The sequence below is a fragment of the Vanessa atalanta genome, chromosome 18 (genome assembly GCF_905147765.1).
Source record: "Vanessa atalanta chromosome 18, ilVanAtal1.2, whole genome shotgun sequence".
Classification (NCBI taxonomy): domain Eukaryota; kingdom Metazoa; phylum Arthropoda; class Insecta; order Lepidoptera; family Nymphalidae; genus Vanessa; species Vanessa atalanta.
The window spans coordinates 7,291,303-7,305,478 of record NC_061888.1 but is presented as its reverse complement, the minus strand read 5'-3'; the positions used below and the strand labels follow the sequence as shown (position 1 = coordinate 7,305,478).

Here is a 14,176-nt window from a genome sequence, read left to right as displayed (position 1 = left end):
AAGTTATATGAAATTTTACTCTTTTCATGGTACCAAATATTAGAAGTAGTTACAGACCTCGGCAAAACCAATAAGCATTAATAATCGAGTCGAAACAAAAGCGAATTATTGTGTTTGTAATGCGTTAAATAGTATCACATGTGTAACGCCTGCATTGAATTACAAGTGCCCATAATGAGCACTGTTGTAATATAAAACGTATATGTGCGACTTGATAACATTGTTTAGTGTTATGTATTTTGTTCTTACCATTAAATATATTACTTAAAGAAAAAAATATATGGTCTGGTGCTAAAAGGGTCAATGTCAATAACCCTAACTTCTGGTAATTTTTAACTTTGTCGTTTTCATAAAAAATGTAGAAAACACATTGGTAAAGAAGGCATATTATTCAATACAAGATTATACAGATGATAAAAAAGCGTGGAGTTAATACTTGTTGACTTCCAGGCAAGATATATTACATACATATATAATTGTATTCAACTAACACGACTGTATATTTAAGTGTTGACAAAGAGTAACTACTGAGTTTCTTGCCGGTTCTTCTTGGTAGAATCTATTTATTTGTGAAATGACGATTCAAAAGTGCTTGTAAAAGCCTACTTGAATAAAGTATATTTTGATTTTGTTTTCTATGACTTGTGTAATATCGATGGTATTAGTAATGGTTTTTTAAGGCTTGACGATATTATATTAAAAATGTAGTTTTACCTATATAGGCTACAGGCCATAGAATGGTATCCACTCCTTGTTTATATTTAATTTATTTTGTCACTATTTGAATAATTAAATCACATAACAATAATAATTAGTCAAATATTGCTGATTAAAAAAATGTTATTGCTTTATCAGTATTAGCGATATCTGTACAATGTTCTGTTAAGTAGCCGCTAAGTATTTGTTCGTACGTTACCGCGTATCTCAAAAATTAAAAAAAAAACCTCTTTTAAAATAGCTTTACATTATTTGTTTTATATTTCGGTTCTCGGTTACCTTTATATATCTTATTATCTCATTTACAATTACATATACATTGTATACGTAAAATTATTAACAGTTTTTGTACTTCTATTGTTCGTTCGATTATTTCTCCGGGTAAAATAATCTTTTATGATGACAAATCAAATTCATATCGATAATAATTGCATGACCAACGTATTTTCGACGCGTGATTACCTTATATAATTTACATATGTACATAAAATGCTTGTTATACATTATAATAAGTAAAAAATATAATAAACAAATCTAATCTAATTTGTATTTTTTGTACTGTCTGTACGATTAAATTAATCCAGTCTTAGTCAGATATTATTTTAGTCATTGCTCATGATGAATGTCTAAGAAAGCTTCGGTTACTTTAGTAATGTCTGTGCCATACTTATGTTGTGCTTAGGATAAAATTTTTTGGTCAAACCATGTTGTCAAGAATAGGTCTTAAATTGGTACTTGTAAAAATAACATCTTATCTTGGTGGATCTTAACAGACTCCAAGTCTATAAAAATCTACAGCTGAGAAAGGGCTGACTGAGACTCTTTTTATGCAAGTTTATTTTAATTCTACCACGCTGCTCCAGTATGGGGTAGATGATTAACATGTAGCAGAAATTCATTGGAAGTTTTGTTAAACAAATTAACAGTCACGAAATACCTAGCGGATGTAAAGCTCTTCTTTTAAAATCCACGTATTATATTTAAACTTATTTTAAAAAAATGTAAGAAAATACATGTTATAATTCACCAAATATATATAGTTATTAATTTTCGTCATTTAATTTGTATTTTTCATTGCATTACTACCTAAATGAAAGAATACACAGTCACAAGTGATTACAACTTTTTTGTTCGTTTTGAGATTAATCGGACATGGGTTTTTGGTAATGGATTACATCACATCTGTTCCTTCGTAATAAAAAAAAAAGACAATTTAATTGTTAAATATCGCAAAACGAACTTTTTACGTAATGTGGTCAAGGATCACGTCTTAAATGTGAATGGGGTAATTTCAATATGACGATTTACATTCGGTTAAATATTAAATCAAAATATATTTTATTCAACAAGTACTTTTCACCATATTTTTTTATATATATAGCTACCACCGGTTCTCAGTACTTATTCGTTTTCAATCAAAAACGATTTATATGTAATAATCGTATATCTATGGATCCTGTATGACCTTCAACGAATATTAACACTAAACATTCCTATCAATCAAGTAATATATTCTTCCGAGAAGGATCTACTAACTTTGTCAAATTATATTTTTAATTATACATTAGCGGCCTGTAATAATAGCATAATATTTCTTTTAAAAAAAATAAGTAACATGATGTTGAATGTTACTAGGATCACATGGGATAAAATCGTTGTTGAGACGCGTATTGAATATCAAAATTCAAATTCAATTTTCGGTTCTAGATCTACTATTGTCAACTGTTAGTTTTTCATAGCCTAAATATTAATAAAAAAAGATAGCTTCTTAAATCCTAATATTTATTAGAACACCAAGCTCAATACTTAATGAGATAGCCATATACCGTTCAGAAAATAAGGCTTAGACAATTATTCGAAACGTTTCTTACGGTTTACAAGTAAGGGATTCTTTATTCCAGTGAGTTTCATGTACCTTATAGGAAGCAGACTTCAGGTGTACATTTCTCCCCTTGCTGGTGAGAGTGCACTTGAGGCGTAGGAGCAAGTCCCGCTTCCCGTCGTGGCCCGCACGTAATGCTTCACGGATCTCATCGTGGTCGCATGGGTGGCTGAACTCGAAAACGCTTTGGCCCATGATCTCCATCTGTAAAATTTAATAATAAATATATTTATAATTTGTTTTAAATAATAGTCTCTTATATATATCTTATATATATATATATATATATCTTAAGCCGAGATCGCCCAGTGGTTAGTACGCGTGCATGTTAACCGATGATATCGGGTTCGAACCCAGGCAAGCACCACTGAATTTCATGTGCTTAATTTGTGTTTACAATGCTTGCTCGGCGGTGAAGGAAAACATCGTGAGGAAGCCTGCATGTGTCTAATTTCAACGAAATTCTGCCACATGTGCATTCCACCAACCCGCATTGGAGCAGCGTGGTGGAATATGCTCCAAACCTTCTCCTCAAAGGCCTTAGCCCAGAAGTGGGAAATTTACAGGCTGCTAATGTAATGTAATATAAAAATATATATCTTATCTATTTATATATATTCAGCTCAAAAAGAGACATATCTATCCGACAATGTAACATCTAACATAATTGGTTATTCTGTTAGAATCAACATATATTTTGTTTAAGTAGGTTTTTATAAGCACTCTTGGATCGTCATTTTTGTTAACTGTATTAAAAGTTAAACGACCATTGGTTCGTGATGTAGATTCTACTGGGAAGAGCCGGAAAGAAGCTCAGTAGTTACTCTTTTCCAACATTTGGATCGACCTTTGGTAAATTTTATAAATATTTATAAACGATTATTATAATTCATAATTTAAAATAATACTATCGTATACGAGTCGAATTTTCCACAATGTATCGTGGATGACAATGAGTGTATTAAGTTAAGCACAACATACATACGGTACGATATATCTAATTTGCTGATATTTTATAAATCGAAAAACATATTTTCCTTGCTCTCTTATATAGTTTATGTATATTTATATACCAGGCTGTAAGGAAACTAAGAAGTTTGTATATCATCAACCATAGATTATATTATAGCTGCAAAAGAATAGTTTAAAAATTTAATCGTAAAATCTATCAGAAGTCTTGCAAAATATTTTTGTATTTATTATTAAAATTTCTATCGATCGAATTGATCTATAACATTTAAGCCGATCATAAATAATAAAAAGGGGCCTTCATTTGAATGGGAGGTTATTTTATTTTTGTAACGGATACAAAATATTATTGCACACTTTGAACGCGCAGCGGCGTGGTAGCGCTTTATTATCGCCAGAAAATAAAAACTACGATTCACTCAGGTTTAAACATATAACGATATTTTCAAGGATAGAAATTTAAGCGTAACAACATTTTTGTAGCATATCAATTGGCATACACTTGCGATATTTAGCGTATTTTTGCTTAAAATTGATATTCCGTGTATTGAAATGTAAATATTCTGAACAAAGACTTACTAAGAATAAATTTAAATCAATTCATTTTATTATAAAATTTAATATTGACATTACAATTATGTTGACAAACAAATCATAAACTTAAATATGAAATTATCGAAATTAGAACTTAAAGGATTAAATTTATTGTTATTTCCTAATTAAAACAATGTGTTCCTTAAAAATTTAAAAGGAAATTTTCTAAATCATCAATGGCATTTATTACAAGAATCAATAATCAAAACATGTACTTAACATCTAACTGTAAGTGCAAATTCAAGTTCGGTCAGTTAGTCCACACGTGTGGTAGAATTCTTAATACGCCACTAACCGTTTAATAAATATTAATCCGTCAGTTCCTTAATATGCCAGTAGATAGGCCTCATAATTTTAGTTCTTCCACTAATTTTATTATCATTTTTATACTAGACGATAATGCATCTCTTTTGTATATATTTGCGAGACTAATATTTACTCTTTCGCAAGACAATGTGATAATTGCTTTGGGTTGGGGAAGATGACAGTCAGTCAGAAGGTGAAGGCGGAAGTCGCTTCTGTGTGTGCAACGCTTTGACCGAGAAGCTTTCGGTCTAAAGGCGTTTTGAAGCAGTTTTATTTAAATGAATAATTTACTTATTAATTCCGATATTCAGTTATTAATTAGGGGCTGAAATAATATGTCTCTAGTTATTCTTCTAGTTATTACTAATTAAAAAAAAAAAAAAAAACTGAAATTGTTGTTGGCAGCTGTTATCATTACTATTCATAATTAATTTAAATATTATATACTCAAGAACTATTTTTTAAATTGAAGACCTAAACAAGTCAATAAAAAAAAGACACTACAAATTATTATAATTTGTAAACAGATTATAAAAACATTAATCATTTGAAACGAATTAATCTCTTACGTGTCTTCTCTATTAAACGTGATATTGCAGAATTTTTTGCGCTCAACTAGCTTAGTTACACGCCAGAGATAAGAAAAAAAAAAAAACAAATTTATAATCTGTATTGAAATATGCTTATCAAAGCGACATATCAATCTGAATTATCGTTTCAGTAATCATTGAAAGGATTTGTTGTACGTTTAAGTTTAGGGTACTCATACATTACAATTAAATTTCATTACTTTCGAATGAGGCACTGTTGCGATGGGATGGTCGAATTTATTTTGCTTTATATTCGTTTATATTATTTACTTACTAAAAAATAAAAATGTATACATAACAACTGAAAACTGATTCTATTACAAATATATACGCCAAACATAATTTCATTCCGAAAGACGGCAAACATTCGTTACTTAAGTTAACCTAAGCATTAGTGGTGCTTGTTCAGATTTAAGTCCACAACCTCTGATTAAGATCAGCAATGGGGTATTACACCTGAATTAAGTATTTCACATTTCTTTATCACATTTTAGTATTTCTATATATCCTTATATTATATTCCAATACTATATATGGGCTAAATTTTTATATGTTTTTATAAATGCATTGTGTAATAATAATTATATGACAGGTTTTGTTTTTGTATATATATAATTTCATTGTAAACCGCAAGTCACTCATCTACATTTGGCGCCATAATGATGAAACCTTTTTTGAGTGAATTTTTTAATATCAAATATAGATTAGTTCATTTAGAACTGTTTGTTTACGTTTTTATTTGTTTGTTATAATCTAATCTTTTATTTTTCAATTAAATAAATTCGTAACAATTTAGCAAAATGCCATCATATTTTTATTTTTCTGCACATCTACGACCGGATCTCATCAAAATGAATGAATCAAAACCGAGATTTTTTATTTGCAGCTATTGCCCCATAATCACGGGGACAAAAATCGGCTTATGCTTTTAATATATAAGATATTACGATGCGACTGTATTATTAAAATTTATGTTCAAATTAATTGCATGACTATCATTGGTTAATATTATATTTGTCATTGGAATATGATTTACAATGAAATGGATACAACTTTAATATTCAAATAATTAAGATTAAAAATTATAATTCAATATCTGTATTTTAATAAACAATGAATTGTTATCGTGTTAATTTAGTATAAAATGAAACTACGATGAAATTTGATATAAAAAAAAATGCCTATCATAGAAAAATACTTTTCAATTCGCGACCAATGGACATATTTTAATTTTTGCTGAAGAATAAGTTTTACTGTGTTTGTAAGCGTTATAATGCGCTATTTTATGTTCACAATATCCCTTGTATTCATCGAAATAACCAAAATATGTCTGGATTTTCCGTGTTGCTACAAACATATTCAATGACGTAAAGTACATTATTAGAATGCAAGGAGCATTGGTCGATTTGCAGCATTGAATTCGAGGACCTTATAAATATATTACAATACGCTTTAAGCTAATTTTTGGCTATTGTTTGGCAAAATACAATTATCCATAAAATATTAAGCGTGTGTTTAGTCATGTCCGATCGTATAATCGATAAAAATTTACACACGGGTTGGGAGTTATTCGGAATATTTCATGACATTAACAAGGAAGGCTTTTGCTACTTTAAAAAAAAAATCCGAAATACTACAATACGCAACAGGAGTTAGTTACTTAAGCGCAAGGATATTTATCTCCTGAGCAAATTTTGATATATTTTTTTTTAAATATAAATTATACATTTTCAACATAAGTGAGAATTGTTTATCAGGTCGATAGAATGTTGACGTTGAAATGCTCGTTGAGCGGAAAAACTCCAAATTGATAAAATAATCAAATGCTATACCGTCGTAACCGAGACGATATTCTTAGAATGACTTATTCATTGACAGAGGTGTGTTAAATGCAATTTAAAATTTGAAAGTGATTTCAACAGAAGATAAATATTCTAGAGATATTTCAATCGATGTCAATAAATGTAAAATGTCTGCGTAGGAGTCTCGGTGTAATAACCCCAAGCTTTCTCCTCAAGATAAACTGTCTTGGACCAGCAGTGGGATACGTACACAGCTATACTTAAATACCTACTCACTACAGACTGTTGTAATTTTAATATTGCCTCATTGGTATGAATACTAAATTAAAAGTTAAGATCACGAGATTAAAATGAATGGGTTTTTCTGCCAGTGAATACTGAGTAGCAGTTCTTGGAAAATATTTAAAGTCATTGGTACTCCTGATTTCTCTAGGCATTTCAGTCGCCGTCCCATCTGACAATGGTAGTGAGGAATCACATATTCTTTATTATATTTCCCGGGAAGTTGGCTAGTCCTTGAGATTAGCTTCGGTGAACGAAGTTCGATTAGGACAGGTGTTTTAAATACTGTACGAAACGCCCGGAATTTTTCCTGAACCTATACACTCTGTAGCTAATTAGAAGCCTTTATTGCTTAGGTACAAAATGATGTAAAAGTAGCCGAGATGGTCAACTTTTAAGTTAGTTTAGTCTCCAACATAGCTCAAACATTTAATGCTTAGTATGCCTTACAAAAAACATCTGGAATCACGAGACTGTAAAAATTAAATCAAATCTACTCCTTACCTGAGAGACACCAAGATGTTCCGCAATATTATCACTGCAGTAAACAATGTCGCCTTGCTGTGATAAAACTAGTACGAAGCCATCCAACGCCTTCATATAGGAGAGCTCGGATTGTACTTCTTCTAGACCTTTTGGACTTTGCAGTGTTGGAGCCTCTTTGTCTTCGGGAACTGGAAGAAAAATCAACCGTGTTTTAAATTTTTTTTGCTCTTGTCATAATACTGAAGAAAATATACTAAAGAAATACAACCATATCTAAACACCACTCAAATATTTTGATTCATTTATTTACATAAGAATTATTAACATCAAGGCCTTAACTATATATACAAATAAGAACTAAAACTAGTTACTGTACAAATCATAATCACTCAAATAAAGTTGTATTTTATTTCTTTAAGCTAACAAGTGTGTACTCATTTAATTTGATTCGCGTGAAATTCGTATAAGATTAACAATACTTTTACGTTAATTATATAAGGTACATATTAAATAAACAATTACTTTAGATAAAGACAAGTGAATATTGGTTTCGTTATAAAATAGGTCATTGCTGCTTCAATGGAATGATCCTTTCTATTTTCGACTTCGTTATTATGTAAGACGTTGAACTTATATATTTGATGCACGCGCTCATACGGTGTCGTTATTGTATATTGAGTAATGGTTGTTAACTGGTAAACATTATTGCAGGAAAAAAAAATTAATGAAGAAGTAACTCGTAAAAACTCCACTGCTGTGCTAGAAGACCTCTTCTTTTGAAGAGAAGATTAAGACTCAAACTCACTCACTCGAAAATGGTTTTCTTAACCAACCGAGTTATCGTAATTTTCACAGTGGTTTCGTCCACTATACATAACAGATATTTGTAGAGATAATATGGCCATTTGTCGTCGTGATTATATCTATTAAAAAATTATATCTATTTAAAAATATACATTATAGCAAATAAAATAACATACACAAATGTTCCAGAAGTATGTACAAATCGGTCTTATCGTTCAAATTAAGTATATAGTACAGTTCAAAACCGTACAATGCTATAGACGTTGTACTGATTTCAAGTGTAATATTTAACACATAAATGTGTGCATAAGCCGTTTGAATATTAATATTATAAATTAATTCAATTATTTGGTCCCGACGAGCTGACGACATATTGTGGTAAATTTTGCATTATAAAATGTCGCACTGACGCGTGCCAACGTTTTAAACAAATCGGAAGTTGTGGTTTGCTGTAGCTTGAGGAAAATATACCCAGACTGAACAAAACGAATTTAAAACGCTGTAACAAGTATTTAAGTATCATTATTTCTTTACATTGTTAAAAACTTAATAAAATATCTAAAAATTTTATTCCTTAATATTATTTTTACCTAAACAACCGGCAAAATTTCAACTTAATAGGTTATATTGAAGGGGTTAGCTATACATTTATAAGAGGTCTAATGTATATTACGTGTAGTACTAGTACCACCAATTCCATCGCCAAACAGCAATACAGTATTGTTGTCTTCTGGTTTGATGGGTATGTGTTTGTATCTACAGGCACAAGAGATATAACACCTTATATCTCAAGGTTGGTTGCACTTTGGTGATATCAAAAACGATTAATATTGCTTAAATTATCAATGTCCCTATAATTTAGGTACTTCAAATCAATAAAAGCGACTAAAGTAACACTTATATTATTTTACTTTATTGTTTCGGAATATTGTATTGTAATTATACAAAATTTCAAATTTTACGCTCGATATTTAGTTATTTAAATAATTAACACCAAACCTTACGTAATTTAATTGTTGTGTTTTCAATTAAATTAAATATCGCTCAACTTATGTCAATTTATTACTAGATTATTAATAAATTTATGTATATTTTTTATATATTTTCCATAGAAAACTTAATATTTAAATTTTAAAGTAATACTATCGAAACAGATAATATTATACACGTACTTTTATGATACGCGGTAAATGGATTTTGTAAACAAAATGCAATAAGCGAATAGGGCGCCTAAATTCTACCCATCGTAATGTTCTATACAATAAATGCGTCATGAAACTGATTATATACCCACTATAAATTATTCATCACGTCAACGCGAATTACTTACATTAAGTATGATAACTACAAATTGTATGTTGCATGGACGTCAAAACAGCGCGAATCAAAAAATAACTATATTGCAAATACAGTTAAGTAAAATAATATAAGTGTTACTTTTATTACGTCAAAGTAAAGTAAGAGCTTTAGCGTTCCGCTGCCGGGCCAAGGTCTCATCTCCCATTGAGGAGAACCTTTGCAAGGACTTTTGGAACTTATTCCATCACGATGTATTGGAAATACAGTTTGGTAACATATATATACATGTTATATAATTTCATGCGACACAATTATGTAGGTTTCCTCACGATGTTTTCCTTCACTCCCGAACACGTGATTTATTACAAATGTAAATTAAGCACATAGATGCTCAGTTGTTTGGCTAGGTTAGAACATAATTTTTGGTTAAAATTTATATGTCCTATTTACTGGGCCATCTCAGCTAAGTTTATTAGGATAACGGATTAATAAATCTAATACTGAATACGTAACTTGATTGTATGACGTCAGAATGTGTTATTTCAATAATGGTTGTATTAAAATGCCATTTAAAAACCAAAATGTAAATATTTAGTTATTGATTTCTTTACTTTCGTTTAAATTTTTGATAAAATGTTCCAAAGAATGACCGCATGAATTGTTTCAGTTAAATAAATAATTACTTATATGCGCTAATGATTATGTTACTGCATCTGAGCTCGTTAATCGACTCGAAGGAACCAAAACAAAAAAAGCAATACCTCGATACCGGCATGGGGTCGCCATGTACAATTAGTGTCAATCATCATTGCTTCATATCAGGACTATTATTACGATATATGTGTATAAAAAAAAAACGGTTGCTCGTATATTGTTTTACCAATAATAAACTTCGAATCTATTTGGACAATCACCATCAAAGTTGGCGATACATTTATTTTCCATTGAGTGTTTTATACTATCCTGTTTCCTGTAACTCGTCGCTAGATGGCGCTGCGGCACATGGACTATTATACTGTTCAACATACACACAGACAGGGCAACATCTACCAGGTTTCGCTAGTGATATATACTTACGCATAGAGACGACATCGCGAACTCGAAGGTATGAGATAGCAAGGCGCATCACCGAAGCCTTGTCGAGCTGCTCTACCTCTTCCTTCTTCGCCGGCAACGCAGCTGTTAGTTCAGCGAAGATCTGCATCTCCTTGGTCCGCCGACAGCGAGCCGCAACGCGAGATTTCTCTTTGCGTTTCTCATTGTTCCTGATCATGAATAAAGCATATATATGAGATAAATAGTCCTGAAAGCAGATGATTTATTTTTGAAAATAAGCAATTCAGATAATTTGGCTTTAAAATTAAAATAATTACAAAAACTACAATTAAATTTCTCTACAAAATATTAATAAAATTAGTGTGTTATTAACTTAACAAGTACGGGAAATAATGTTTAGTGAGTGATATTAAGCTGGGGACTTTTTGATGAATCCTTTTCTCATTACTCGCTGGATTAATTAATTATTTGTAACGTAACGCCAAGAAGTTTAATTGAATTGGTTATTACTTTTTGCTAGTTTAAAATAATAAGTAAAAAAAAATCTTTTTATGAAATATCATCAATATTTAGCTTGTAACATAAACATAATAATGTTTATGTTACAAGCTAAATTATTTTATCATTATCTATATCTATACTACTATATAAATCTGTAGTCTGTCTGTACACTAAATTTTTTCGTCGTAAATCGTTTTATGACGCACTGACATCAGTTTTACCATTTTTGAAATTCTTGTCTGTCTGTATGTCCTGCTATAACTCAAGAACGGTTGAACTGATCTTTATAAAAATTAGTATATAGTAAGAACATGTGCAAATGATAGACTATATATACAAAGCAAAAATTTATTCATTAATTTAGTATTAATTATCTTTTGTAAACAATATTTTTTTTTTAAATATTTGGCGGGTAACAGCTATTCTGAATATAGATTTATTGTCAACTTGGATCGATTGGTTGACTGAAAGCTCTAATCTAAGCAGTTGTCAGTTCAATTGAAATAAACAATAATAGGGCTATATCACTTCACGTTACGATTATGGAAACAGGCAAGACTAATAAACTTTAATGATTATAGCAACCCGTATCAAACACGCAACTATAATTCGAATTAAACAGGTGAGACCGCAAATACAGTTAATATAAAATAATTTAAATTTAAATTAATTGAGTATTATGGAGTGTTTAGTCAATAATAAAACCCTGGACCGATAAAATAAGCATACATAATAAAAGTGTACAATTATTATTTAAAGAAGTCATTGAATCTGCATAAACGGAATATACAATTTTATTCTATACATATAAAATTACTGCTTTAACATATATATTATATTATAATAAAGAAAGATTAGTTATAATTTATAACTTTTTCAAAATAGAAGACCTATTAAGTCGGTCGATGCGTTTCTTTTAATTATCATGTTGACACATTCTTCTAGAAAATTCGATGTATACAAATATATCTTCGAATAATTTGCATTCCAAACAGATCGTTAACACAAATTCTTAATAGAAGTAACGTTTGTGAACAGAAAATAAAATTCATAGAATAATAGAAATTTCACAATTATATTAAAATATGTATGTTCTATTTTTGCATAAAAAATATACTTTTTCATATTACCTTTTTGACACTGCACAAAGTTTGTTACGATTGTCGACAATCTCGGGCGCACCCGGTATACACATTTTACAAATACTTCTCGTTTTTAAATATTTATTTTTAATATGAGAATATCGTAGAACAGAAAGTCATTAGACAACACAAGACGATTCTCGTCCAAATCACTGAACGGTGTGGCTTGCAATTACAAAAAGTTTATTCCATTAATTTGTCATTAGGTCCCACCCGACACCAAGTTTTATCGCATGTTCCAAATAGCATATTTAACAAATGCGTCAATAAATGGCATTTCAAATTACTGTTTATGGTTAATTGCCTATTCGATTACACAGTTTTGCCCTCAAAGTTTTAAAAAAATCGACAGAAATTTCGACAGAAATCTTATCATTTAGTCTCGTTTTTTATCAAATACAGTAATGCATATAAATAATCTTGGACTTCATGCACATTTATCTTATCACGTTTAGATTATAATGCATTTGTGAATTTGTCAATATAAGACGATAAAATTATTATTATTTTTATTTTAAAAGGATTTTAATCTTACTTGGTGGTAGGGCTTTGTGCAAGCCCTTCTGGGTAGGTAACACCCACTCATCAGATATTCTACTGCCAAATAACAGTACTCTGTATTGTTGTGTTCCGGTTAGAAGGGTGAGTAAGCCAGTGTAATCACAGGCACTAGGGACTTAACATCTTAGTTCCCAAGGTTGGTGGCGCATAGGTGATGTACGGAATGGTTAGTATTTCTTACAGCGCCTTTGTCTATGGGCGGTGGTGACCACTTACCATCAGGTGGCCCATATGCTCGTCCGACAACCAATGCCATAAAAAAAAGAATACTTGCAATGCCCCAAATTAATTAAGGAATCACTAATATTCCTATTGACCCGTCATTTTAAACTTATCACAAGGGGACGGGATCGATCCTGCGACTATTGTGGAAATTGATAAGAAATAATTGATGTGTCAAAGAATTAAAGAGCTATGTCTATCGAATGGTGTGTTATGTAGAAGCTATTGACGCAAACGAGCCACGGAACGTGAGCAGATTAATGAGTTTCATACTAAGAAATGTCGAGCCGACGGGAATGGCGTGGAAAGATTTAAATATAATCTTGTGCAGTCGTCTGTCTCTCTTTCAAGTTATTTAACATCTTATCTTATTTAAATATGGGATTATTTTACGGTTAATGTAATAACGAAATTCTATCATTTATTAACATGCGTTACTATAGAAAAATGAATATCGATTGAAGTAGTTAGCTATATGTTGGTATTATTAAAATTCAGTAGGTACGTATATCCAATGGAAAACGAGTAACATCTCGTATCTCAATGCCGTGTCTTGTCAGGGTCCACTTTCTCTGAATCTAATGGACGAAAAAATAATAATTTAGTATTTATATAACGCCAAGTGACTTAATTACGTATGTTCATATATTTAAAACAAACGACTTCTGATTTTGTAAGTAAATTTTGACAGGCAAATGTAGTGAGAAATAAAACTGTCCAAGTGTATAACGAGTTAAATTTTAATATCGATTACGATATACAGCTTTCATCGCGATGTTTTTCATCACCCCTAGCACAAAATTATTTATAAACATAAACAAAGCACATGACAATTCAGTGGCGCTTCGGTTTGAATTCGCTATCCCCGTTTAAAATTAACGTAATCCAAGCACTCGACGAAAATATGCAAGAAATGTTAGTAACGTACACGTTAATAATAAACGAAACGTAAAAAACAAAGTT

General features: G+C 30.5%; 1 protein-coding gene across 5 annotated transcripts in view; it reads right to left on the bottom strand.

Annotated features, from left to right (window-relative positions):
- Window positions 1-14,176, bottom strand: part of LOC125071051 (hypoxia-inducible factor 1-alpha) — an 89,433-nt gene that overhangs the window by 53,138 nt on the left and 22,119 nt on the right. For all 5 annotated transcript variants that reach the window (XM_047681112.1, XM_047681113.1, XM_047681110.1 and 2 more), the window contains exons 2-4: window positions 10,809-10,996; window positions 7,647-7,816; window positions 2,633-2,803 (exon numbers count right to left, since the gene is read on the bottom strand). In XM_047681112.1, the coding sequence (XP_047537068.1) occupies window positions 2,633-2,803; window positions 7,647-7,816; window positions 10,809-10,996 (529 nt within the window). The remainder of the gene's footprint in view (window positions 1-2,632; window positions 2,804-7,646; window positions 7,817-10,808; window positions 10,997-14,176) is intronic.